Source organism: Hydra viridissima, unplaced genomic scaffold (assembly GCF_058129835.1).
Source record: "Hydra viridissima isolate aposymbiotic clone 2 unplaced genomic scaffold, HvirCarnegie_v1 scaffold_10, whole genome shotgun sequence".
Classification (NCBI taxonomy): Eukaryota; Metazoa; Cnidaria; class Hydrozoa; order Anthoathecata; family Hydridae; genus Hydra; species Hydra viridissima.
Genome location: NW_028324309.1, coordinates 3,900,098 through 3,927,234, shown reverse-complemented (window position 1 = coordinate 3,927,234; position 27,137 = coordinate 3,900,098). Strand labels below are relative to the sequence as shown.

At 29.4% G+C, this 27,137-nt stretch overlaps 3 protein-coding genes and 1 pseudogene across 7 annotated transcripts; 1 reads left to right on the top strand and 3 right to left on the bottom strand.

Moving 5' to 3' along the window:
• LOC149882693 (uncharacterized) lies at positions 1–22,951 on the bottom strand. 5 transcript variants are annotated; one of them, XM_090065571.1, is made up of 12 exons: positions 22,561–22,655; positions 22,325–22,422; positions 21,727–21,772; positions 17,274–17,768; positions 16,668–17,156; positions 12,777–12,837; positions 12,537–12,690; positions 12,070–12,289; positions 11,911–11,986; positions 652–701; positions 255–491; positions 1–170 (listed from the first exon to the last, which is right to left on the bottom strand). In XM_090065571.1, exons 4-12 carry the CDS (start codon positions 17,659–17,661, stop codon positions 73–75), a joined length of 1,773 nt encoding a protein of 590 aa, XP_089921697.1. In that variant the 5' UTR covers positions 17,662–17,768; positions 21,727–21,772; positions 22,325–22,422; positions 22,561–22,655; the 3' UTR covers positions 1–72. The 5 variants fall into 5 exon arrangements, 4 of the variants coding, with proteins under 4 accessions (XP_089921697.1, XP_089921695.1, XP_089921698.1 ...); XR_016444623.1 differs by lacking the exon at positions 22,325–22,422 and having other exon boundaries at positions 255–442; positions 22,561–22,951; XM_090065569.1 differs by lacking the exon at positions 22,325–22,422 and having other exon boundaries at positions 22,561–22,951.
• On the bottom strand, positions 6,010–6,773 carry LOC149882694 (uncharacterized). Its single transcript, XM_090065578.1, has 2 exons — positions 6,700–6,773; positions 6,010–6,568 (listed from the first exon to the last, which is right to left on the bottom strand). The coding sequence occupies exons 1-2, from the start codon at positions 6,771–6,773 to the stop codon at positions 6,010–6,012; spliced, it is 633 nt and encodes a 210-aa protein (XP_089921704.1).
• A 1,141-nt stretch (positions 22,952–24,092) lies between the features above and the next one.
• On the top strand, positions 24,093–24,957 carry LOC149882692 (uncharacterized). Its single transcript, XM_090100948.1, has 3 exons — positions 24,093–24,100; positions 24,193–24,558; positions 24,951–24,957. Exons 1-3 carry the CDS (start codon positions 24,093–24,095, stop codon positions 24,955–24,957), a joined length of 381 nt encoding a protein of 126 aa, XP_089957074.1.
• Positions 24,958–25,003: 46 nt separating this feature from the next.
• LOC149882691 (uncharacterized) lies at positions 25,004–26,027 on the bottom strand (annotated as a pseudogene).
• Between the last annotated feature and the right edge of the window lie 1,110 nt (positions 26,028–27,137).

Sequence of the window (27,137 nt, the reverse complement as noted above, 5' to 3'; positions counted from 1 at the left end):
TTTTATTTACTATAACTTCTATTTATGAGTTTCTTTTTTACAATTTAAGAATTAAAAAATATGATTTTTTTTTCACATGATGTCAAAATAGTCAAAATAAGCATTCCATTTTATCCTCTGGATCCAAGATTCGTTAATAGATTTTCGAAAAAATAATCCTTTGTCGTTTCCTGAGATTAAAAGTAATTTTGTTAGAGTGTCAGTCTAAAGCATAAGTTTATTCGTACATAAATGAAGTCTTAAAAAGAATTTACCCATCCATTGCTGATTTTCTAAAGAGTAAACTTGCTCATTTTTCCCGTCTAGTTTCTTGCAACCATTTTGGTTTATTTGATAAAATACATTTTTCAAGTATTCGGCATTGGTTATTGTTAACCATTTTTTAAAAGTGCTGTGGTACATCAGATAACTTTTTTGGTTTCTGTGTATTGCATACAGGTCTCTAGTATAAAAATGATAGCCCAGAACAGAACCTATTCGCATATCTAAACCTTTAAATTGGGGTAAATGACGAATTAAAACAATCTTGCATAAAGCATTTTAAACCTGATAAAAAAAGGTTTTAGTAATCACGTTTTACTAACATTTGCGCAATAAAATATTTGGGGAGACTTTCTTAACAAGTTATTTCTTGAAAAAGTTATTTATTACCTGTCCAAAGTTCACCATCAGTTTTTGAAAAAAAACATGCTACACTTTGACTAAAAAAATCAAATTATGTAAGAAACAGTTATATTGTATATATACAGTTATATTGTATAAACAGTTATGTTGTATATAAACAGTATATATTGTAAGAAGTTCTTAAACAAAAGCTTTAAACAAAAATAGAAAACAATTATTTTATGAATTAGGTTTCAATTCAGCAAGTAAATCATAGCAAAACTAAAAGCCTAACTGTTGTTCTAAAAACTAAACTAAGCTTGTTTAGATTACCGCATGTAAATTTTCAAAAGTTAACCGGTTTTTTCAGGGCTACTACAATTAAAAACAGATCAGCGCTCAGCAGAGTAAAAATTTTTAACGGAATCAACTTTTATCAAGCTTATTTTATTTTAAGCTTTAGATTTTATTTTTCAATATTTGAGGCCTTTATCAAAATAAACTGCATCTTATTTAGTGATTACTAGAATGATGTTGCTTTATATTTTGCTGAGAGTAATTAAACAACTATTTAAAAATCTTACAGAGTTATGACTTCGTGCAAATGGCTTGCCGGCACTATATCAAATGTAGCTTCAACTTTTCCATGGAGAAAATTTGTTGGAAATGGCGGCCACAATATCATCTAAAAGATTGATATTTTGAAATGAACTGCAGAAAAAGATGGTGCATTTCAAGGATATAGATTTATTGACACGCTGGAATATTCAAAATAAATGTTACTTCTTTATGGATAGCGGCAAAACGTTGCTTCAGTATGACGTAAAGGAGATAGAAACAAAAATGACGTCGAAGAGATAGAAATTGACGTCAAAAAAGATAGAAATTGAAAAATTTATAATTCCAAAACTTCTTGAAGTTTGAAGGAACATATTGAGTCTCACCAATAAATGAGCGGGAAAAAAGCCCACGAGGATTTTTTAGCAAACTAGCGACAGAAGTAATAAAAGTGGTGTTTTTCACATCTAGAATATGGAATGCAATATCTCAAACTTGTTGTGGAGTACAGATAATTTAGCTTTTCCAGACTTAAATTTAGCTAAAAAAAACGCTTTGTCGTAAAAATTTGTTTAAGAAAACTTTCAGCACATAAATTTAATTTTAAATTAGTTATTTAAAATATTATTATTTAATATATTTTTTTAAATAAAATTTCATTAAAAATGATCCATTTTTTGTTATCTTATAAGCACCTGCGTATCGTTATCGAAATATCGAAACTAACTGTTTTTTTACGATAATGGGTTTCAATATGAATTGGTATGATCCTTTGTTTTGATATAATTTCGATAAAATATCGTTTAGGTTTTGATATGCACGATATCAATATCGCTTTTAGCGATAAATATCGCAAGAATTATTATTAAAAAATGTATAACGATATTTCTTCAGTTTCGATATGATTCGATACATTCCGATAAAATATCGTTTGGTTTGTCGAAACCTTTCGATATTTTACAATATTTTGTAAAAGATATAACTAAATGTTAAGTTATTTTGCAATATATTTACTTAATTTAGTGATTAAAAGATTGATAAAAATTAATAATCACCTATTTCTTAACGCCATTTTTTAGATTAAGTTGTTAAAAACGGCTCAGGCGGTTAGGAGGACAATTCAGCTGTATATATTTTTTAATAAACAGTTGAAAAAATAAAAAGCATTCCAAAAATTTTTAATTTTTTTTAAAGGAAAAAAATTTTTTTCTTTAAGGAGTTATAGCAGTTGTGGTTAATTCAATTAAAATTCAGGAAAGTCCACTTTTTTAATAATAATAAATACTTGTTATGTAATTACAGTATCGTCTATCTGGAATTTTGCCGCTAATTATAGCTATTGGAAACTTTCGGCTTTGGTATCGGTTTCGGCCGAAACCGAATTCGAAAATTCTGCTTAAACAACCTTTTACTTTTTCTGTTTCGACCAAAACTTTGGTTCAAACCACTACACAGTGGATCAGAATTCATTTTTACAGGACAAAACTAATAACTCGTTTTATAAAAAAGATTTTAGAGCCATTTTTTCACTGTTTACTAACTTGAGTATTACGGTTTCAACGGTGACATTAGTTTAAATTCTTGCTCGGTATGGATACCTATGTTGCTAAATTGATTAGCAACATTTTAATTACCAAAATCATTATTAACTCGATAATAGTAATAACTTTTAATATATTTATCGTATTAGCCCTATAATTACCAGATTAAGAATTTTTCATATCACTATTGTAGTGGTACTGTTGGATTATTTATTTGGTTGATAGGGTCATCTAAAATGTTTCATTTGGCATAGTTGCTAGCTTAAGTGACTTTCTTAAAACAACGAAGTTACAAAATAGACCTAAATTAATGTGGCAGTTTGGTTGAAAACTATTTTATGTAACTGAAATATTAAATAAATAGCCATCTTCTAATTTTAGATGTTTTTATTCAGTTCCGGGTTTCATTTTATATTTCTTGAAACTACCCACTCCATATAAACAAAGAACTTAAAGCTTAACCTTTTTTGTATATAATTATATAAAAGTTATGGCTAAAAATTTTTTTTTTTTTACATTTTTTTCAAAAACAAATTTTCTTAAATATTGAAGAGGGTATTGATTAAAATGTAACTGGAAATAAAAAATTGTATCACTTTTGGATTGTATGATTTCTTTTTGCTTGAACGTTTTTTTTTCTATAACTACTGATAAGTGGATCTGAGGAAAAAAGAAGCCTTCTTAAAACATACATGTCGGTTTTTTTTTGAAACATCTGCGTGAGAATCATTAATCATTTTCATTAATCATAAATCAAATCCAATAATGCTAAATACTATTTGAGCATTCTCAAAAAACCTTCTCCCAGTATTTCCATCACTTGATGTACCTGAACCACAAAAGTACCTGAAAGACTTTGGGACATCAATAACAAATCCAATTTGGTCTTCCCAGTTCAACCCCCACCCCGAGAGGGGTGGGGGTTGGACGGGGAAGATTTCCGGGGCCCCATGTGTGTACAAATAATTTTTTTAAATAATTTTTAAAAGATTTAAATAGTTTTAACTTTTAAGAGATTTAATTATTTTCATCTTTAATTTTCAATGACCAGTGACTTACAGTGGTCCTGGGTATATAATTGGTCAAAATGAGGGCCCGTTAAGAAAATTTCCCTAGAGCCCGAAATTTCTCTCGGCTGCAATGGCTACCTTTTTCAAAGATGCTTCATGAAAGTAGATAAGTTATTATTTGCAGTTAAATTTATGCCATTTAAAACTGCATCTAAAATATTAGGATCAGCTAACTTCAAGTTTTCTTGTGTTACATATTAACAAATCACACCCATTTGCAGAAGAAAAGAATTACTCTGGCAAGCTCCAGAAAAACCCTTTGGTGGGAGCAATTTTGACATTTTCCTGATCTCAAAACTGTAAAAACTGAAATCATCTATCGCCGTCCGCAGAAGAAAAGTGTGTTTAAAATTTTGCTTATTCTTAAAAAATTGAAAATGACAGCATTCAATATATATTGGCATTTTTACAGTATTATAAATATTCTTTATTCTAGATTGGCATAAAAAACACAAAAGGTAACTGTTTAACAAAAAATTGCAAAAGATTATATAACAAATCAAGTTTTTAAACACTATTTTTTTCTAAAACAAAAGATATTCAATAGTTGCTATAAAATAATCTGCAAAATCAGAAGAAACTACAACGGAAAATTGCATCTTTGATAGTTTCATCAATGATCCTTAAGTTATGGTTGAGTACAACAGCTTTTACTCAACAAGTTATCCAAGAGTGAAAAAAAGCAGTTTTTCTCATTGAAGTATTAGAAAATGTGCACTATTTTCTAGTATTCATACTTTTCTCTTTCTTACAAGCTTTTGCTGTTGTAGTCAACCAAACAGGTTTCTAGCCACTTCCCATATTCAGGATGATCAATTGGCCTTTTGTATCTACTCCAGTGTAATTTGAAGTTGTGGTGCATAGCCTCTACTGCCTGCTCACTGTATTTTCCTAGTGGTTCCCTTTGTTTTTCAATAAACTCTTTCACGTGGAAAAATACTGCATGAACCTTTGGAGTGATTCTTCCTCTTGTCAGAGACAAGAATGCAGTGTGAAATTTATCAATTCTTTCTACATAGTCAGGTTCCAATTTGTTTCCAAAGCATGCAGAAACCACAGAATCAAATTTTTGCAGTGTGTCAATTGTATCAAAGATGTCAAATGCGCTATCTTGTTCTGCCATTCTCTGAAGAAGATCCACATTCTTCAGCATTTTCTTGCATTCATTGCCAGCATACTGCCCACCATGAAAAGGCTGTGGTTTGATATGTAGATCATTTAGCCAAGCTGAGACTTTTGGCCAAGACTCCCTTAGAATGTTGTAAAGATGGTTTACAACACCCAGAAGTAGGTGAAGTTCCATTGGTGGAATGACGTCCAAGACAAGTGTGCTGTCTGGTACATTAAGAAGTGGCAAGTTGACAACATTTTTGAATAGCTTAGCTTTCTTCAAATCCTGACCATTTGCATTGAAATCCTCAAAGCATCGTCTCAAAGAGCCAAATGTTCAAGGGGTGCCACATTGGGCTAAATTCTTGTGAGAGGCGTCACACCATGTGCAAGGGTGAGAGCTGGCATGTGACTGAAGGCCGCAAACAATGTTGGCTAACTTCAAATCTGTTGAGAGAAGGAGGTCAACTTTCTCGATTACAAGAAGATTGAGGATCTTTTGAATATTACTGTAATTTTCATGCACATCCTCAGCAATTGCAACTAGCAGCTGCTTCTTGACTCCACTGTCCCTGGCAGTTGGTGTGGCTAAAGTTTTCTTGTTTGGTGGTGACCCTGCCTCCATGCTCTGCTCTGCCTCTTGAATGCCCAAACTTACTTTCAAGAAACCACCACCACTATCAAGGCCAAGCTTTACAATGTGTGATGAATAGATTTGTCTTCTCAACAGAACATCATTGAGGAGATCTGCAAGATCTTTGCAATGCACAACAATTTGTTGGCGTTTCTGCAACTTATCATTACTGACCTGAATTTTTGTTTGGATAAAATGATCTTTGAGTTGTTTTCCTGCATCACAAAATTTTTCATGAAAGTTAGGCTCCAAAATCTGACCCTTGGACACGTGATGGATGGTTGATGCAAACTTCTTCATGTTTGTGTTTGACAGGCCTGTGTTAACTTGCACTTGCACAAGATCCTGAGTGCTCAAGATAGGACCATCACCAAAGAGTCTTTTTGTTTTTAATGAACCTGAAAGTTATCATTACATCACATTATTGTCTTGATTGTATTACATTCATAATAATGCCATTAAATTTTTTTAACTCTAGCAAAAAGCAACTGTCTCACTCAGTTGACTTATGTTTCACTAATTGAAAGATACTTAAATCACCTTTAGTTAGTGGTAGGGGGCGACCACCACCTGCATGAGACAGTCTGATTGTCCCATGTGGAGAGGATTTTTTGGCTGCAACAATAGTGGAAGCAATTTGCTCAGAGACTTTAGAATCCGTGATGGCTAGTTGTCTCATATTTTCTCGAAATGTAAATGTGTTACAGCTGTGTGAGATGCCTCTTCCAATAATGGAGAGGCAGTCTGAGCATCTTCTTTGAGTTTGGCCTGTTTCCAATTTTTCTTGATCTTCAAGTGGGTGCTTTTGAAAAACTTTCATTTGACCAATCTGGCAGATTAGGCAGTCACAGTTGTTGCCTCTTGTTGAAGGTCGAACTTTGACAGATGTGAAGTCACAAAGAGGTGGTAAATTGACTTCTGCTCCATTCTTCTTCTTTCCTATGGTTATTCGGCAAGTATCACATATTCCAAAAGGCACTCTGTTGTCAGCAAAATCAAGACTTGATGAAAGTATGCTCAACACATCATCCATCATAGATTTTGTGAGAACTCTGATAACAATACATAAAGCTCATCAGAAAATGTATATCAAAAGAATTTTATGTTAAATATTCAAATGAAGAAATAAATGTTTTATAAATAAATCAAATTATTAAAGAAAAAGGAAAAAATAACACAATACCTTGAGCTCTTTCTCATGCAGAGAAAACAGACGGTTTTTCTGCAGTCATCGTGTGATTTGGCTTGATTTGGCATTCTTTTGCTTCAATTTAGGTTTAGAAACTGAAAAAACTATTCTTTTAAAAAATTATTCCATAACAATACTGAAATGTAGATTTTTTAGTGCGCAATTCAAAATTTGAGTAACAGCATAAATTTAAAAATGATAATTGCTGTTTCTTGGATTTGATAAAAGTTATATAGTTTCAAAATTAAAAATTATTTTTTAATTTTGGTTAAATTACAGCATGGAAGTTACAAACAATATTCAATTAATGATCGCAAAATTTTATACTGAATACCTAAAGTTAGCGTAACATAAGAGCAATGTAGATCATTAATAATTGCTCATTCTCAGATTTAGTAAAAATGAAATTATTTGCAGTTTTATATTCTAATTTGTTTCTCTAACCAGATTATGTTTTTAATTGTTTTTAATATGAAAATCTAAGGTTACTGCGGCTGTAAAAATGCCAAAAACTTTTAATGCTGTCATTTGCTGTTTTTTATAAAGCATAAATTTAAAAATGAAATTTCTTTCACGGGCGGTGATGGATGATTTCAGTTTTTATAGTTTTGAGATCAGGAAAGTGTCAAAATTGCTCCCACCAAAGGGTTTTTCTGGAGCTTGCCAGAGTAATTCTTTTCTTCTGCCAATGGGTGTGAAATATCAATATATTTCATCTTTTAACTACACTATCTAAAAATATAAACGACATGTAAACACATTTACAAAACATAATAAATAGGTATTTTAAGATATTAATTAATAAAATGAGTCTTTAATACTAATCTAGTTTCACTGAAACCTAATTATTACATAACCACTTTGAATAAAATGCATATAATATTTTTGCCACATAAAATTGGATGCAATAAAAAGAGAGGTTTTAAAATTATTTACTTTTTATGCCTAAAAGTAATACAAAAAACCTCATTAAATTTGAAGAAATATTTTGAAAAAAAAAATATGAAAAAAAAACTTTTTTATCAACAGCTTAAAATACAAACAACTTAACAATTATATAAAAATATACGCATTTTATAAAAGCTTGATGTGTAAGCTATAAAATGTCTTTTTATTTACTTTTGTCCACTTACTAACTTACTCTGCACTACTTTAACTTACTCACTTTAAATTATAAAATTTTTTCACATGTTATACTTTTAATTAAATTATGTTACATTCTGATCGTTTAATTGTCTTACATCCAAATTATATATATAAGTTGTCAGAATAAAATCAAAGCTATTTTATTATTTTGGATATTTATTTATTCAAGCAAATTTGAATGCCAAATAAATGTCATATTAATGGGGTTTTTTAATATTATTGTTATTATAGTTAAATATATTATCAAACTATCTGTTTCTATATCTCTATTTATGTCTATATCTATCTATCAATCTATCTATCTATCTTTATATATATATATATATATATATATATATATATATATATATATATATATATATATATATATATATATATATATTGATTGGTTATGTATTATATCAAAATAATACAAAGCTCTTGTGCGTAAAAGAGTGCTCAATATTATAATAATAGAGCAATATATATATATATATCTGTTATTTAAATGGAGAAAAACAACATTTTAATAGTACTTAAAGTTTCGTGCCTTACGGCAATCATCAGCTATTAATTACAAAATATATATTTGTAATTAATAGCTGATGATTGCCGTAAGGCACGAAACTTTAAGTACTATTAAAATGTTGTTTTTCTCCATTTAAATAACAGATATATATATATATATATATATATATATATATATATATATATATATATATATATATATATATATATATATATATATATATATATATATGTATGAATAAAATAGTGCATTTGTCAGTAATTTTTTTACAGTTAATTAGGTTTTTAAAAATATTATTTTATAGGAAAAAGTAAAAAAGTGTTGTAATGAATTGAATTTATAGTAACTGAACGATAAACATCGTAATTAAACGATAAATATCGAAACTTTGTCGCGCAAACTTTTTGGGTACGATATTATCATAATATAAAAAAACTTACAATGCACACATTCTGATATCTTCTGATATCGTATCGTATTGCAATAAGAAAAGTTTCTATACGCAGATGCTCATTATTTTAAAGTCTAAATTTTAAATTTGAAACTAAGCACTGAAAAACCGCCAAAATCGAGTGCCAATTAAATTTCAATTTTGATCGAGCTTGAACGATTTTTTTAAAAAGCAAATAAGTAATCATTTTAGACCAGATCGATTAAAAATTAAGCATAAAAAAGTCGTTTTTATTCAATTATTTAAAGAACAATCAATTTTTAAAATATTTTATTGCAATTTGAATCATAATATGGAAAAAATAACGTAGACAAGAATGTGTAAAAAATAAAATAAATGTTTTTAAGTTATGAGAGATCATTTCTTTAATGTAATTTTCATGATATAGTTAGCGAATTGTTTTTCCATCTGAGAAATTAATATTAATAAGATTATCAAAGTATAAACAATTACAGAAAGTAAATAAAAACGTATTAAATGATTATATATAAAAAACCAACATTTTTTGTAAATAAACTCTGGATAAAAGTGGGCATTGTCGCATTATTAAGATGCATGTATCAACAGAACTACTGAAACTTTAAAGCTGAAGCATTAAAATGTTATTCTTAAATTTTTGAAAGCGTCCTTTTTATTTAACTGTTGTATATCACACCGAATATTAAAAAAGTTATTGACTTATAAATGCCAGACTTTAAAAAGCCGAATAAAAGAAATTAAGTTATTTAAACTTGCTTAGATGGCGCTCATTTCTTAATTGTTTTTTTTCTTTTTAGCTGACAATTACGTTTGCCTTTTCTATGGAACAAATAAAAACCCGTTTTCATTGTCTTGAGAGGTTTTTTCATTTATATTTGACGTTTTTTCAATACATACTTGGAACTCTTACCTATTTGGTTTTTTACTAGTTAAAATTTTACAATCTAAAAGAGTTCCTTTGGAAGCCTCCTTTAGTGTTAAGGTCAGTATTTTACACAGCATGCAGAAAAACGCCTGTGAAAAAATCGAAACGTTGTTATTGACTCATTGAGGCAGACTCATTGAGGCAGACACTATATGACTCATTGAGGCAGACACTCTTGGCACTTTGCACTCTTTATTTAAAGGTTTAATAACCTGAAACTAGCTAGAAGCTTCTGGAATGAGTATTTTAGCAATTTCAGACAAAAGACATTTAAAGACAAACTTTCATTAGCATACATTTTACTATATTGTTGGAAACTACTTTTCTGACCATCTCGATTGTGCTTACAATAGAGCTAATATATATTCCAGTTATGAGCAGAAATGTTTAGGAATCCGTTAAATCTTTTTTGAAAAAAAAGCAGATTAATATTTTATTCATCGTATGCTGCTCCGTAATACTTTCTAATAGTTTGATGGTTTTTAAGGTCTGCTTAAACCGTTCTTGATAATTTAATTTATCCGTTTGTTGTGGAAATGTCCAAACTTTGACCTTTTTGAATGAAAATTGACCAAAAAAATAGTTTTGTAGCCAATTTGTGTAGTTGCACATGCTTCTGTTAAATATCTTTGTCATTTTTGCTTAACTTGATAGATACAATAAACAATGACCGAAAGTTTCTTTTTTTGCTAAGCATTAGAAGCGAAGTAAACTAAATATATTCTATCATCAAAATTTTTATCATAAAGATCTTTTAAATTCAGCTTCCGAATTTAACAGCCCAGTTATCAAACAAAAGACCATCATTATCAAGTTTTTATTTCAAGAATTCAGTAAATTCAATTGTTCTAGAGATAATCAATCGTGCATTCACTAAAAATTTGCTTTTTTTGATCCAAACAGTTTTGTATCAAGCGTAGAATATTGTAAGTATGTTTTTTCTGGAAACCATGAATTATCATTATTACTAATTGCTTAAACTTGATCAAGAATTACCAAATACGGTCGAATAGTAACAGCCTATTCATATTACTGATTACTATCTACTTACTTTCTTTTTAACATGTACTTGTGAGAATGGCGGGATATCTGTTTTAAAAAGACTTCTTGTCTTTGGTCTTGGTTTACTATAAATATGAACTAAAAATGGTTCATCGGCTTCAAAACAAAAAACCTACCCCTAATTTGCTCCCTATGTCTTAAAAAAGAAACTTTTAAGCAATATGTTCTTTTGGTTGATTGAATCATTCTCAGCCATTTCAACAGCCAATTTTCATTCTCAAATGGTTATTTAGTATTTGAAGACAAAATGAAAATTATTTCAAAACGCTTCTCAAATCATTAATTGAATTAAATGTGATGAAAAAAAAAAATCAATAAATTAAAAGCCTCATTTTTTCAAAATTTAAAAATCTTTTTCTTTCGTCATGCGAACATTAGTTAATTACAAAACCTTATACTTCATTTGAGTCAATCAAAATATTATTTTCTTATACATGTCATTTTTCGAGGTGCTCCTTGTTAAATTTCTAAGTAGAAAATAAGATTCTTGAGAAACTAAAAATAAAAAATGCTTTAAAAACAAGATTTTTAAGTTATTCTTCTTTTATTGTTTTATTGAGGTGTTATCCGGATCCAATAAAAAAACAACTATTCTGGTTTAGTTTTAGTTAACTATCATTGTTAACTTATAAAAATATTCTGGTTTGCTTTTTAACTAATCTATAATAAGAATCTAGATAATCAGTCATACATTTAAAGGGCTTAGGGAATATTATACGTTCACACGAAAAAACTGGTTGAGCAAATTTTTATTGAGTCTATTCTTTCTCTTTATTATCACGCCAAGAAGTACTTGAGGTATGTAAAATTATCTTTTTACAAAAATGAAAAACAAATATTCTTCATACTAATGGTTTTCGCTTCCCTAAATGCGTATTGACTGACAGAAAAAAGAAGTTGTCTAATTCAGAGGAAGCGAAAAATATTTGGAAGTTCATAAAAGATAAAGAGCTGGCAACTCCTAGTTAATTGCAAACAAATTTGTTTAAACCTTACCTAGATGTTAAGTCATTGTTAATAATATAATGTAGAGAACTCTCATGAAAACAGCTACAAATAATCAAAGTTTTTTTCCAGAGCCCTGGCTGATTTTCAAAACAAAAAGAAATCAATAATTTGTAAGTTAAGCTTTACCTAGTGACATATTGATTCATACAAACATAAACTAGAGCTTCTACTGCATCCCAACATATACCTCGGCCATAACTTTCTAATGATGAAATAATAAACTTATACAACTTTCATTCAAGAGCAAAATGCTAAATATATTTGCAACAAGAATGTTTTACGAACCTGGAAGAGAATTTTTATTTCTCGAAGTTATTAGGCTTGCATCGCTAGTTGAATTAACTTTTACGGTTTTATACTCATACCATAAGTCTCCTGCGCTGTTTCGAAAAGTCAGTTTGAAAGGAATCTCGACAGGAAAATGTTCTTTTATCAAAATGCTTGTCATATCTAAACTTAGATTGAGGTAATGATTTACGCCAGTGGTATTGAAAGCACCAGGAATCTAATGGAGTGAATATATCTGTTTTAATAGTTCTTCATAGTTAGTGAAATATAAGATATACATATTCTGTAGGTTATGTTTCAAGAAAAAAGCTTAAACTAAATTAAAATTGAAAACAAAAAACATTACTTGAACCATTAGTATAAAATCGCTTACGCGAAATCTAAACGTCGACATAGAAAGTTCACTTTTTAAAATTAGAGAACAAAGATAAAACAATTAAAAAACATCTTAAAAAACAGCATACATTAAATTTTGAACCATTTTTATGACAGTTAACTACTTCGTTTGCAGAAGTGATCTTCAAGAAAATAGGTAAAAGGTATTCCCATGTAATGTTGTAAGCAAATGCACCCGGCTCATAGGCGTAAGCGATTGAACTGGACAAACTCATATGGTCTCTGAAATTATATGGTTTAAAATATCACAAATATTAAAAAAGAATCATGGTATTACCTGGAAGCAATTATGATTTCAAATAATTTACTTGTTTGTAAACTGCCCTTCGAAGTTTACTTTGATGAGTGGTTTGCAGCTTCTGCTTCCGACTTAAACAAAAATTTATCATTAAGCCTCAATTTTAAAACATGAAAAATGAATAATAGAATAATATAAAAGTATGATTTAAAGAGATAATTCAGTAGGGTTATGTATTATGGTAGTTTATCAAGATAATGCAATATGAATATGTGACCGGCTCGGGGAATAAGTTCTATAGGTGCGGTCACTAAATAACGAGAAAATCAGTATAATAGAAGTTGAGGTCAAATTATAGTTATTTTCATTCTTGATCTTTTTACTTTGTATGAACTCTGAAGTACAGAAATGTGCAAAAGAAAGTAGCACTTAAGAGAAAATTAATATATTCAGGATAAATTGTCAAGCAAAATCAAATTAAAACTAAGATATAGGTACACAAATATTTTCTTATTAAGTTCTGTAATATAATACAACTTTTATTGATAATATTTAAATTTGTAACTATACATAAAGATTAAACTATTATTTAGTGTGACCACCTTAATTTACAATAATATCCTGGAGCCTTTTATTTATACTTATTTGCAGATTTTCAAAATATGTTATGGAGATATTGTACCATTCTTATTTTAGAACATTCCAAAGCTCTTTTACATTCTTTGGCAATTATTCTATCTTTTTTCTGACTAAGTAGTCCTAAACAGCTTCAGTTATGTTCAAACCAGGGCTCTGAAGATGCCAAGACATGGTTTGAAGCACTCCTTCATCTTCCAGACTTGGCAAATAATTTTTAACTAATTTGCATGTATGTTTAGGATCGTTATCCTGTTGTAGAATAAAATAGTCCCCCATTAGTAGTCGCCCTGAAGATCAAGTATTGCTATGAAAAATACTTTTATATTTTTCACCTGTAAACTTTTCTGTTATTCTAACAACATCCCCTACCTCTTTTATTGAAATACACCCCCAAACTTATATTTCCTCCACCATGTTTGATTGTTGATTGTTGACACAGCTCCTTCAATGACTGTCCCTTTCTTCGCCTAACGTACTGACTTTTATTCGTCCCAAATGTATGAAATTTAGATTTTTCTGTAAACATTACCTTGTCCTTGTGCTCTCCGGCGAACTTTATTCTTTTTTCTTTATTACCATGGCGTAGTTAAGGTTTTTTCATAGATACACAGCCTTTTAATTCAGATTTAATAAAGAATGTCGCACAGTTAATGCATGTACTAAAGTTCTACTTGCTTATTTAAGATCTTGAACGAGTTCTGCGCTTACTTTCTCGCAACTTCCTAGCGCTGTTATTTTTAAACACTGTTCATCTCGAGGGCTTTTCTTCTTGGGACGACCAGACTTTTTATCCACTACAATACTAGTTTCATTATATTTTTTAACTGCTTTTTGAACTGACGCTTGCGAACAATTCACACGTAAGACTATTTTAACATGACTCTAACTCTCTTCATGCAAGACAATGATGCGATTTCTGTCATTTATTGATATTTTTGGCATTTTATTTGTACTGAAAACTAATTTAATTACAAAACAAAACTTTTGAAAAAAAAAAAAAAAATTTTGACGAAAAAATCTCTAATTAACACGAGAACTCAACAGTAACCAAAAGTTCTTTTCAAAACTCTTATTTATCAAAACACATTTAACTATAATAAATTTAAACAAAATAAATAAATAATACAGTAGTTGATTTAATTAATATCATGTCCGTAATAAATAAACAAACATAAATGCGTGAAAAATGATACGAGATAAAACCATCTAATAAATTTAAAAAAAAAAATTTAATTGTTAACATAATAACTAAAATAATTTATTTTTTTTTATTTTAAGCAATATCTTAGTTTGATTAAAAAAAAAAAAACTCAAAATTATTTACTTATATTTAATTAAATGTGCATTTTTAAAAAAACTTCTTAGTTGCTACTATCTTTTGCCCAGTTTTTAAAACTTTTAAAATTTTTTTATTATCAATAATCATTATTTATGTTGCAATTAGCGTAAAAAGAATTGCATGGTTGCGCGTGCGTCATATTCATAGTACAAAATTCACTGTACGCAATGAATACGAAATTCATTGTGCACAATGAATTTGGAAAATGTATATAAACCTGAGAAAGTGAGAGAAATAAATAACCCTAGTGAAAAACATAGTTGTCTTGATTTTACAACTTATTAACAAAACATCATAGTATGGTAAAGGCTCCATAAATTTATTTGTAGACTTAATATGTCCGGAATTTTTAGGAATATCATTGTGAATTTTTTTTATTAATGCCAATGACTGCAGTCAACTTATTGGCACTTTTAAATCCATCCCACACTTTTGGTACCTTTTCCCCAGCCGGTCACATATATGTAAGGATGTTGTAATAGGATACCAAAATAGGATAATATAATTGCATAAACAATTTTCAAACACTTTTACTTAAAACAATTTTGCGCAACTTCTAAGTGGCTTCCTTTAAAAAGTTGGTCAAATTCAATCTGCATATCTTTTTTATTGTAATTTATTTTGCAAAACAATTTAAAGTTTTCATAACCAGTTTTATAAAAAGTTAAACCAATATCAATATATTTTTCAACAGATGCCTATCTAATGAAAATTTGAAAATAATTTTATCTCATCTTTTAGCAATTCTTTTTTGCCATAAGTTACTTTCAGTTTGTAATAATGTCACAAATATTCCACCACAAGCTTCAGTAATAACAATGCAAAAATTCTAAAGTTAGATTAAGAAAAAGAGTATCCTCTGATTAAATTTGCAACATTAACATAAAATAGAGATAGAAAAGAACCCAAACTTATGAAGAGCTAGTATAAACTAGAATCAAGAACTAAACCAATATGAAGTTAGCTCATATAAATAAAAGTTCTATGAGCGCTATTATTTTAGTCGTATCACTTTTATGAATTTAAACAATTAGATAGCTTTACATACCAGACTTGGAATGAGCTGTATGAAAGATTCAATTAGTGCAGGATATTCATGTAAAACTATCAACTGTTAGTTATACTTTTCCAAAGCATTTACAATCAGTAACATTAAATTTAGCTTTAAATCAATATTTAGGTTGCATCATCCGCCCCACAACTTTGTAAAATATTTGCAAAATCTTAGTCCCTATTACATTTCTTTTCCAATCACCTTCTGCAAAACAAACTGCAATGTTTGGTTGGGACTGGAATTCATTTTGGTATTTTCTCACGCTTTTAATGGTTTGCAAAGTTCTTAAATACAAGAGTTGAATAATAGAATTAATTGCATAAACAGTTTTGTGCTTGAGCAGATTGGAAATAAACTTTAAATCATTCAATAATGCATCCACAACTTATTTTTTTGTCTTCTACCATTAGCTAAAGACCAGAGTCAAGAATTTTGTGAATTTCAAAACATACTGCTGCTTGAATATAGTGCTGCGTGGTAGCTCTGTGATTCGCTGCTTAAACAGACACATAGCCCAAATCAATCGTGTTTAGATTAAGACAAGAAATGATGCAGAATGTTTTTAATAAATAAATGATATATGCAATTTTTAAATATCTTTAGGGGATCTAACAAAATATATAAAACCCCATGCATTATATGAGATATGGCTGGCTTACACTAAAAAGCACTAAACACATTGCCAGAGAAACAATGTTTAAATCAAGTTCTTATCAAATGCAGCGAAACGTTGTAAATATTATTTGAAATTTCAATATAATTATAATCAGTTGGTTAATAATGAAATACTTGTTAATTAAAAGTATTAAAAACAATGTTGTTATAGTAAAACACAGCTTCTTACGCATTTAAGACACTTTTTATTAAACATTTAGATTTTAATTCAAATTTAGAAACAATTGATATTGGCAAGCACGAATAATTCTTACCTTCATTGGAATTTTTTATGACAAGGTTTTGAACATATCCTGGTTGTGCGTCATACCAAGGGTCACCGATGTAAACTTTAACGTCATGAAATTCTCTTGCATCATTATTGACGACGTAATAAACTTTTTTTTCTGCCACCCATATTGTAAAAACATATTTTCCTTCAATAAATAGTTGCGAAACTCTAACTTTAGTCCATTCCATCAAGTTCATGTTTATATTTGAATCAAAATAACTATTAGAATTTCCATTTAATGCAAATGCAAAATAAATACTTTTACTCCAACGCATCCAAATACCAGGGATTCTATCACCATACGTATTTACGTTGCCTCCTACACTTAAGTGAATAATATTACTCCATTGAACGTTTACATTTGAAGTAGGTTTCACTTCAAATGATAGCTCGTACTCTTTTGGAAGGTTATTTAGAATTTTAACCATTTGGTTTTTCTTTATCTCTTTTTCTTCGATCATGCTGAAGAACTCTATAACAAAACATTTCTTTACTTTTAAAGTATTTCTTTATTGCTTACAAATGCATCGATGAGTATAAAACTGTTTGTTCGAAACCTGCAGGAAAATTTAGTTTACTAAACAATTACCTTCACAGGCGTTTAAAATTACAAAGTTTCTAATAAATCCTGGTTGTGCATAGTACCACGGATCGCTCAAATAAACTTTAACGTTCTGAAATTCTTTTGGAAATGTAATTTGTGTAGTGAAGACTTCGGTTCCCGCAATTTGAATGGAGAAAATATATTTCTTATCAACAAAGAATTGTGCTATATTGACTTTGGTCCACTCCATTAATGGAACTCTCAAAGCCGATATAGAAATACTTCTATTTAGATCGTTTAATGCTGAATTAAAGTACAAATAGTTGTCTGGTTGAAACCATACTCCTGGGGTTTTGTTACTATACTTTCTGTTATCACCGTCAACAGTTAAGTGAATTACATTCGTCCAATTATTTAAAAAAGATGTTGGCATTAATTCAAATGATAACTCGTATTCCTTTGGAAGACTTGTCAGAATTGAAGCAAGTTGGTCTTTTTTCAAAGAAACATTTTGAGCAACCGTAAACGATTCTGCAACAGCTTTAATTAAAATAAAAATATTTTTTTAAAAGAGTTTTAAAAATGCTGTATTCATCAAATAGATTTAACTGCTATTTACAGATCATAGTAACCAAAATTTTATCACAAAAGATGAACTACATTTAAAGTTATTACTTTACAATTGAAAAGAAAAAGATTTCGATAAATTATCTGAGTTTAAACCAATAATTTACAAATGTAACAAAACTTACAGTTGAAAGTTTTACTTTTTGGTAACTTAACATTTCTGATGGCATTAACTTTCTAATCTAACGTTTCTTTCTTATATGCTTTTTCTGAAGTTTCTGCTAATTTTTTTTTTTTTATAGGGTACTTTCTTTTTTATCTTATTTTTGAATAGTCTTTCCGCTATTTTTAAATGAATACCAGCTTTAACGCTGTTTCTCTCGGAGTCAATACTTGAATATGCACATTGTTTCGTTTTAAAATGACAAATTATTATCTCTTAAAATGTTCATAATTTCATTATGGCGAAAATTCAGATAATTGCATAGAGAATCTAATGCTGATTTATTGAAAATAAACCTATCCGCAAAACGGAAACTTCCAATTATTCAGAGTATATTTGCATAATTTAACAGAATTAACAAAACTAATGATTAATTCTTGAGTAACTTTAGAAAGAATAAGATAAAAATGAAAAAATGTTAAGCTTAGTGATAATTTCAAACTGCATCAGCTATTTGAGTTAAATATTTACTAGGGATGCGCCGAACGTTCGGCAAAACCGAACGTTCGGCTGTTTTGCCGAACGTTCGGTTCGGCCGAACCTAAGCAAATGTTCGGCCAATAATGCAAATTTGGAAATCATCATACAATTACCTAAATATAAATAAAATTTAACTCATTTTTACCATAGCTACAGTTTAAATGGATAAAGTTTTTATTAAAAAAAGCGTACCAATTGAACATAGAAAGACATAAGATTTTATAAATGTATTTCAATACAGTTTTAGTTTAAATTTTATTATGTATTTTCAATACAGAATAAATTTAATCGGACCAAACGGAATGACAGATTTACCAAAACTATTACTTGACTAAAATAATTGTTAAATAAATACCCCTGCATTAATTGAGTATTATTTTAGTTCATCACAAAAATCTAATATTATAAAATCACCATTTGTTAATCTTAAAATAACAAATAGGAATTTAAACGAAAAAAATATTTTATTGAGCTTAAGTTTGTTAAACATGATGCCTATTGATGCTGTGGTTAAATAAACTTCTCTACAGAGAAAGTTTCTTACAAGCTTGCTACTCAACTGGTTTAACTGATGAAAAATATTTGAAAGAAACAAACTTAGGGAAAAACATTATTATGGAGTTCCATAATAACGCTCCAATTAAGTATTTTGTTATTATTGTATAATTGTATTATGTAATAGTAATAACAATCACAAATCAATAATTTTTGAAAAACAAAATGTCAAAAACATGAAAATTAATTATCACTTGTTGCCCTTAAGTTATAATGTATAAACATTAATTTTTCACCACTCTCTGGTGATAGTCTGTTTCTACTTGGTTCATAAATGTTGCCACCTGTACTAAAAAGTCTTTCACTTTCAACAGAAGAAGGTGGTGCTGAAAGAAACCTTTGGGCTACTTTCTTTAAATTTTTTAAAGAGTTTCCACAATTTTTCCACCATAAAAGAGGACTTTCTTTTTCCATAACAAGAGGGAGTTTTAAATACTCTTCAATCTCCATGTTGATCATTTCCACATTAGAGTGTGATCTTTTAAATCTTTTGCTTTCTTTAGTAATTGAAAAACTGGAATCACATTCATTTATAGTTGTCAATTTGGAAACCAGTCGAAAACATTCATTAAATTTTGGATACGTTGGTTTCACAAACACTTCATTTGTGTCACTTACTGCGGGTTCTTCGCAATCAGAATCAGAGGATTCAAGTTCTAAATTATGTTGCTGCATTTCTTGCATCTGCTCTTTAAGCCAAATTTTTATTACATTCTCATCTTCCTTTTGATACATTAATTTATATCTAGGGTCACAAAAAGTGGAAAGACATAAATACTTATCATGTAAAAATGTACTCAGTCTTTTGTCTACTGACTCTTTCAATTGTTCAACTAAAGTATTTATACTTAAAAAAGCCTCACAAACTAATGCTTGATTAAAAAATACTTTAAGAGCCATAATCGAAGGAATAACATCTCATAAAAATGCTTCACGTTTGCTGAGATTAACGGTTAAAGTTTTAAATGGTTCTAAAATATGAAAAACTTTATCTAATAAGCCCCATTGGTATGAATTTAATGTTGATTGGGTAGCATGATCAGCTGTATAAGTTGCCAAAGGAACTCTTTGATCAAGCATCCTTTCAATCATATTGTAGGAACTATTCCATCTTGTAGCAACATCTTGTATTAACCTATGCTTATTTGTACCAAGTTGTTCCTGAATTGCTTCTAATTTTGCTGCTGCTGTTGGTGAATGGTGAAAATGTGTTGCCAGACGTCTGCAACAAACTAAAATTTCTTTCACAGATTGTTGTGACAAAATTGAGTCATGTATACATAACTGTATTGTATGTATAAAACATGGAATTGACTTAAAATCACTGTCTCTAACACCAGCTACCATATTGGCAGCATTATCTCGTAAAACAATGTGAATTTTTTTGTGTGGAATTTCAAAACTTAGCAAACCTTTATGTAAATACTCACTTATATTTTTTCCTGTGTGACTTTCTGGAAAATTCATAACTCTGAGTACTGCTCTCTGTTGGGAAAATTCATTATTGAGCCAGTGTGCTGTCATGCTTATGAACGCAACATTTGAAGTATTTGCTGTCCAAATATCAGTTGTAAGGGAGATATAACTGGCAGCAGATATATTACTCTTGATTGAATTAAACAGATTACCATATATTTGTGGAACAATATTTTCACTAAAGTAACTCCTACTGGGTATTTGGTAATTAGGGCATATCTCTTCAATTAGTTTTCTAAAACCAAGATCTTCTACTATTGTGTATGGTTGAATATCCAACGCCATCATTTCTCCAATGCGATTGTGAATCTTGATTGCTCTATGGTCATTAATATCCCACAACCTTTTTTTATTAATACTCTCTACTAATGTTAATTGTTTTTTTATTTCTGGATCACTTGATGTAGAAACGGTTGATGTTTCAATAAATTTTTTTTTATCAGACTCTTTTTCAGCCAATAAATACTCTACAAGGTGCTTTTTTTTTAAATGGCGCCTAATTGCACTGGTGGTAAATGTTTTTGGACAATTCCCACCTCTGGAGATTATTGCTTTGCATAGTAGGCAGATACAAAAACGAATGTCTTTCTTAGAAACTTCAAAATATTTCCACACAGTACTTTTAAAAGACATTTTTTCAGAAGACATTGTTTTATACTTTTACAAGATTAAGATGTTATTACTAAATTATAAAAAAGAGGTTTAACCAAAAATAAAGCATTTTAAATTTAAACTGTGTAAAAATATCTTAAAATATAACCAACATGTTACATATTATGTTATTTTATCCTTTACGTTATATGTTATACATTTATTTATATTACCTAACTTTAATAATTGTATTAATTATTTTTTTCAAAAAAAATCGTTAACATTTTTGTTTACACTACAATGTTAACATTTCTTTTCTTTACACCACAAACAATCATCCAATAATAAATTAACTTTTCAAAGTTACTTTATAATTTTTCAAACAAATTTTATAAACCCTTACTAATGTTTTAACAAACACGTTAAATGTTTAATAACAAAATTTTTCAAAACTAATGTTTTGATTCAAAAATAGCAAGAGTTCGGTTGCCGAACCGTTCGGTGTTCGGTAAAATTTCATGGCCGAACGTTCGGATTCGGTGTTCGGCGAAAAATTGAGTTCGGCGCATCCCTAATATTTACAACAGATTCGAAGTATTAACTTACAATATGTCCCTTCTTGAATTAAAAGTAGCAGAAAGAAGAATGTAACCTACAAAAGAATCAATACTCAGTTTTCGTTTCTTGTTAAAGTGATGGGAAACAGTTTAAACCAAGAAGTTAACAAACTATATAAAATCTACCGATTTAAATTTGAAAATCTGCAGCTGCATTAGCATTGAAGTTAAATCCTGATATCAACTTTAAAATAATTTTCGTTTTTAAAAAACCATTACTATAGAAGCTAATAGTAAAATATTTATTATAATCAAAATATCCTTTTGATATTTTACATTTTTGGTTTTTCACTCGATTTTCAAATGTTATACCTCTGCAGAACAAAATTTTTCATTACTTAAGAGGCTGAAATAAATTATATTATCTTGAACTATTCACATTCAAAAGGGTATTTTGTTACAAAAAAAAGCCTTTTTTACAAGTTTAGTGAATTTACAGCAACAGTTCTTAGTAGAGTTGTCTCTGAGTGTGAATGCAAGATATCAACAACTGGATTTACACACAAGTTTGATCTGGAAATTATCTACTTATGTGCATTATATGATGCAAAATTTTGAAAGTAATGTCAAGATAATGTATTAAATACCTTCTGTTATCTTAAAAGGTGGAACTGACGGAGAAGGAAGATCAACACTTGCTACCGGTGGGAAATACACACACAAAAAAAAAGCATGAAAAAAAAACCTGAAAGATGATTTATTTTGTTAAAAATTGGTAACAACTTTTGAAAAAACATGAAGTATGCTATATAAAAGTCAGAACTTGAAAAGAAAAACTTTTATTGTAATTATTTACAAATAATTCAATAGTGAGTGCACTCACCTTTTTTCTTAAAAATTCAATCAGACGATTATTCATGGATAAAACTAAATTCCAAATTGTTTTTAGTAGTATATCTTGCAAAGAAATATTTATTTGATACCATAATTCATTACATGTACTTGCTGGATTAGTGTTTCTTAATAGGCGGTGTCCAATCATATACCAGCGATTCTTAACTGGTGATAAATCTGGAGAACGCGCTGGTAAAGGTTTACACAATTGATTAGATAGTGTCAAGACTACTTTGAGCTTTCCCAAAGATTTTATTTGGTGGAATTGGCAGTATATGTATGCCTGATTAAAAAAAATTTAGAAAAAGAAATCCAATTATTTTGTCTGAGAAGAAAATAGCGTCATCGTTTTCTTTATTTTTGCATTGAAAAAACGAAAATAAAAGAAACTTGAAAAACAATTTAAAACAGATATTAGTTATACATTATAAATACTCATAAAGGTTATACATTTAAAGTTATTCAAACATTAAATAATAATATCTCAGCGAATTAAATATTGAAACAAAGTCATCGAAGATTAATATTTTAAGCAGTCTATTTATTTGACTATAAGTTTTATTTTAGTCATTTAACCGTACATTTTATCTATAGAAACAGAAATTCAAAAGAATATGAAAACTTATTTAAATGTTAAAATTCTTTAAATTATTTAGCAATGGTAATTGACAATGTTAACTTAAAATTATAATAAGTCCATTTTCCATAAAAAAAAATATTAGGCTGCTAGTTTTTTTAAGTATTAGTTCTTTTAATACGAAAAGTCGACGGCAGAGCGGAACTTGTATCAAGTATAATGGCATTTAAAAGAATCAATTATAACGGTATTTAAAGGAATCATGTATAATGGTGTTAACATCTTTTCAAAAGTTAACTTTTAAATTTTATCATAATTTTGAACGTTTTTTTCGATTTTCTTGTAATTTTTTTTCTGTTTTCCTTTTTTTTGCTTTCATGTTTTTTTTTCTAAAGAATCTTTTGTTTGTACTACTTCTATTACATATTGGTATTAATTGGAAGTAGATTTTACTTTGGAATTTTTTACGATACATAAGCATAATTTTAGGAATTGCTGGCGCTCTTCGATATTAATTACTATTCAAGCACCGTACCTTTGTTTTTATTGCAGTCTTAAACTAGTTTTTAACAAGAATTTCTCACTTACTTTCTATTTTCTATTAACAATCAAAGATGGATCAGTTAATTATAATCAATTACTTTGCATTTTAACGGTAAAATTTTTATTTTGCAAAAGTTATTTTCAAGTGTTTTTTAATTAATTAAGTTAAATGATTTATACTGTGATTATGGAAAATTTTTATAGCTTTAAAGTTGAAGAATAATCAATTGCTGCTGTGCTTTGAAAAAATAAGAAGTAGAAGGCTGTGCTTCAAAAACATAAGAAGTATAACGTTGTGCTTTGAAAATATAAGAAGTATAAAGTTCCGAAAAAGCCTAATTAGTTTATGCTGCCTAAAACGCGTGTCATACCAGAGCAAACGATAAGGTGACATTTAAAAAATGTGGAGGTACATATACCTATTTAGGTATTAAAAAAAGGTTTAGAAACAATATTTTTGCATCACAACTTCACTGAAAGATGCATTGCACTATGTTTTAGCATTGATGGTTTGCCATTGTATAAGTCAAGCAGTACACAGTTGTGGCCAATATTAACTTCTTTTGGTGACTTTGATAAATTTTTTGTTGCATTGTATTGTGGAAACGAAAAACCTGATTCAGTTAATGATTATTTAGAGGACTTTGTTGCAGAGTTAATTGAGTTGATGGAACATAGTGCATCAATCAATGGTAACCAATATGATGTAAAGGTTAAGTGTTTCTTGTGTGATGCCCCTGCCAGAGAGTTTTTGAAATGTATCATATTCCACACTGGTTATGACTCTTGTGAAAGATGTTGTATTCATGGAACACATGAAGGTCGTGCTGTTTCTAACAGGGTTGGAAAAAACCCGGGTTTTTTTGGGTTTTTTTGGGTTTCATTGGGTTGTTTTGGGTTTTTTTGGGTTTTTTTAAAAATAGCTTTTTTTGCTAAGAAAATGAAAGACATAATACCTATTTTGCATTCAAACTATCTTTATACATTTAATTTTTTCAAAATAATGATTAAAAACACATGGTAATAGTTATATTTATTTATTGAAAAGAGCTTTTACAAGGAAAATTTAATAAATTGAAGAACTGTAAATAAAGTTCTCCTTACATAATTTTACTTTGTTTGATTATTACAATAATTCTTGTCAGCTTTTCAGATGTTTTTGACATATTTCCAGTTAAACACTTCCTCTGGGATCATCAAGAATAAACTAAAACAAATATAAATTATACTTAAATAATTGAAATAAAATTTTTTTTCAGAATTTAGATGGTTATTCTGAAGTTAAAAGCGATTTTTCCTACTACTTACCTACTTATTGATCAGATTCGATATCATCACAGGAACTGCTGTCAGCTGCTGAGCTATTGTGAAATGATTTGTAAACCTTCACAACTTTCATTGCCTTATCTTCACCAAGACGATTCCTGATCTTCGACCAGACAAATCCAAAGGTTGAAAATCATCTCTCAATTGAGGCTGAGCTAGCAGGACAGGAGTGTAGAGAAGCTAGAAAGCTGCAGAAATTGGCAGAAACCTCTTTATCCCTGATTTGAGATCTAGTAACCTTTCCTTTCATGTTGTTCCACCATTCTGATGGAGAGATAACCTTCAGTGATTCTGAGAACATTTGCTTGGGGAACACCTCCCTGTTCTTTAAGTTAAACTTGTATAGTAAACCCAAGAAATCAGGGTTCCTGTCCTCTAACCATTGTTCTGCAATGTTTTCATTATCATTATCAATGAAGCTTTTGTAATCATCTACATAGCGATGGTCAGTTATATAGGCCAAAATATGAAAGGGATGTACAGCATCTTGAAATCTCTTCTTTATTGCATTATAGTATATGGATAGCTCTTCATCCTTTATCAATGACTACCAGATATGAACTGCGTCAGAGAGATGACAAGAATCACTCTGCATCTTGTCTAAGGCAATCCCCAATTTTTTCATTTCACTAAGAAGACGACTTGCCTCACGTTTGATTGCTATATTCTCAATTATTCTTCCAATATTGGCTGGAAAATCTTCCATCTTCTCTCCATAGATCTCAACGTAGAAGTTATAAATTTTCTGGTATGTCTCAATGCAGGCAACTTGAGAGTTCCAGCGTTTTTCATTTGGCAGCTGAGGCATACATCCACCTTTTTCCTTTAACAAACCATGAGCCATATGCACATTTCTAAAATATTTCTGAACTTCCACAACCTGTTTTAGAATTGTTGAAAAAGAATTGCAAATGTCTTTTTGTAGCAAATTCATATAGTGTGCATTACAGCAATATGTTAACATATCAGGATACTCTTGTTTGATCAGCTCTTTCATTTTCTTTATCTTAGCTTCATTGTCAGAGCAGACAGCAAATACAAACTTATTATAATCATTTTTTATGCTAACTATAGCTTCATTGATGATTTTGAAGCAGTATTCTGCAGTTTTTTTTTTCTGGTCCTGAGTCAACTATGTTGCACAGATAACTCTTTTTTCCATCATAAAATGAGTGAGCAATTATTGGGTCATTATGAATACTAGACCATCCATCTTGACAAATTACCAACGTGTCTTTGGTTTCCAGTTCGTTCTTTATCCCAGCTGACAGATCATCAAAGACTTCATTTAATAGATCTCCACCCAGTTTCTTTCGGCTTGGTGGGACATACCCAGGACGAAAAAGAGAGCAAAGTTTCTGAAACTCACAATTTTCCACTGAATTAAAAGACATGTTAGAGCTGAAAAAAAACCGGGCAACTTGCAAGTCTATGGCATCTTTTTGAGAACTTGATGTTCTAACTACAAAGTTATTTAAGTTTTTACTTTTAAACCTTTTTGCTGGTGTGGAGCTGGACATAATAGATCCTTCGGAAATTGAAGTATCTGACTCATTTGACAAGAGGCTAATATTGCTCATTGAGCTTCCAGGTCCTGGTTCTTGTTCATCAGTGTCCTTCTTTCTCTCACTTCTCACAATGAATAAGAACTCTTTCAATTTTTTCACTAATCTTCTCTGAACAATGGTCACACTGAACACTACTTTTGTCCCCTTCTTTCTCACTGACCTCCTTCCATTCCCATCCTTTCTTCCTTCCACTTCCGAATGGCATTCTTATAAAGATTTTTTTCTGAAAAATACACATTGCATCGAAATATGCAAGTTAAATATACTTTATGCTACACAAATAATAATACTGTTTGAATAAAAGTTTCTTGAGTAATTTGTAAGATAAAACACAGGCCTGACTTTGATATGGTTGATGAAAGCCACTGAGATCACTGAAAGTATATTGTAAAAAATACTAATACTATTTTTTCAGAAATATTTCAAAAAAATCATGTCTCTTAAAAATTTTGATTCTTATTAAATACTGTATTCTGATCATACCCATATCCTGTTTTCAATAATAATTACCTTTTAATTAGTCACAATTATGTTTAAATGTTTTCTGAAATA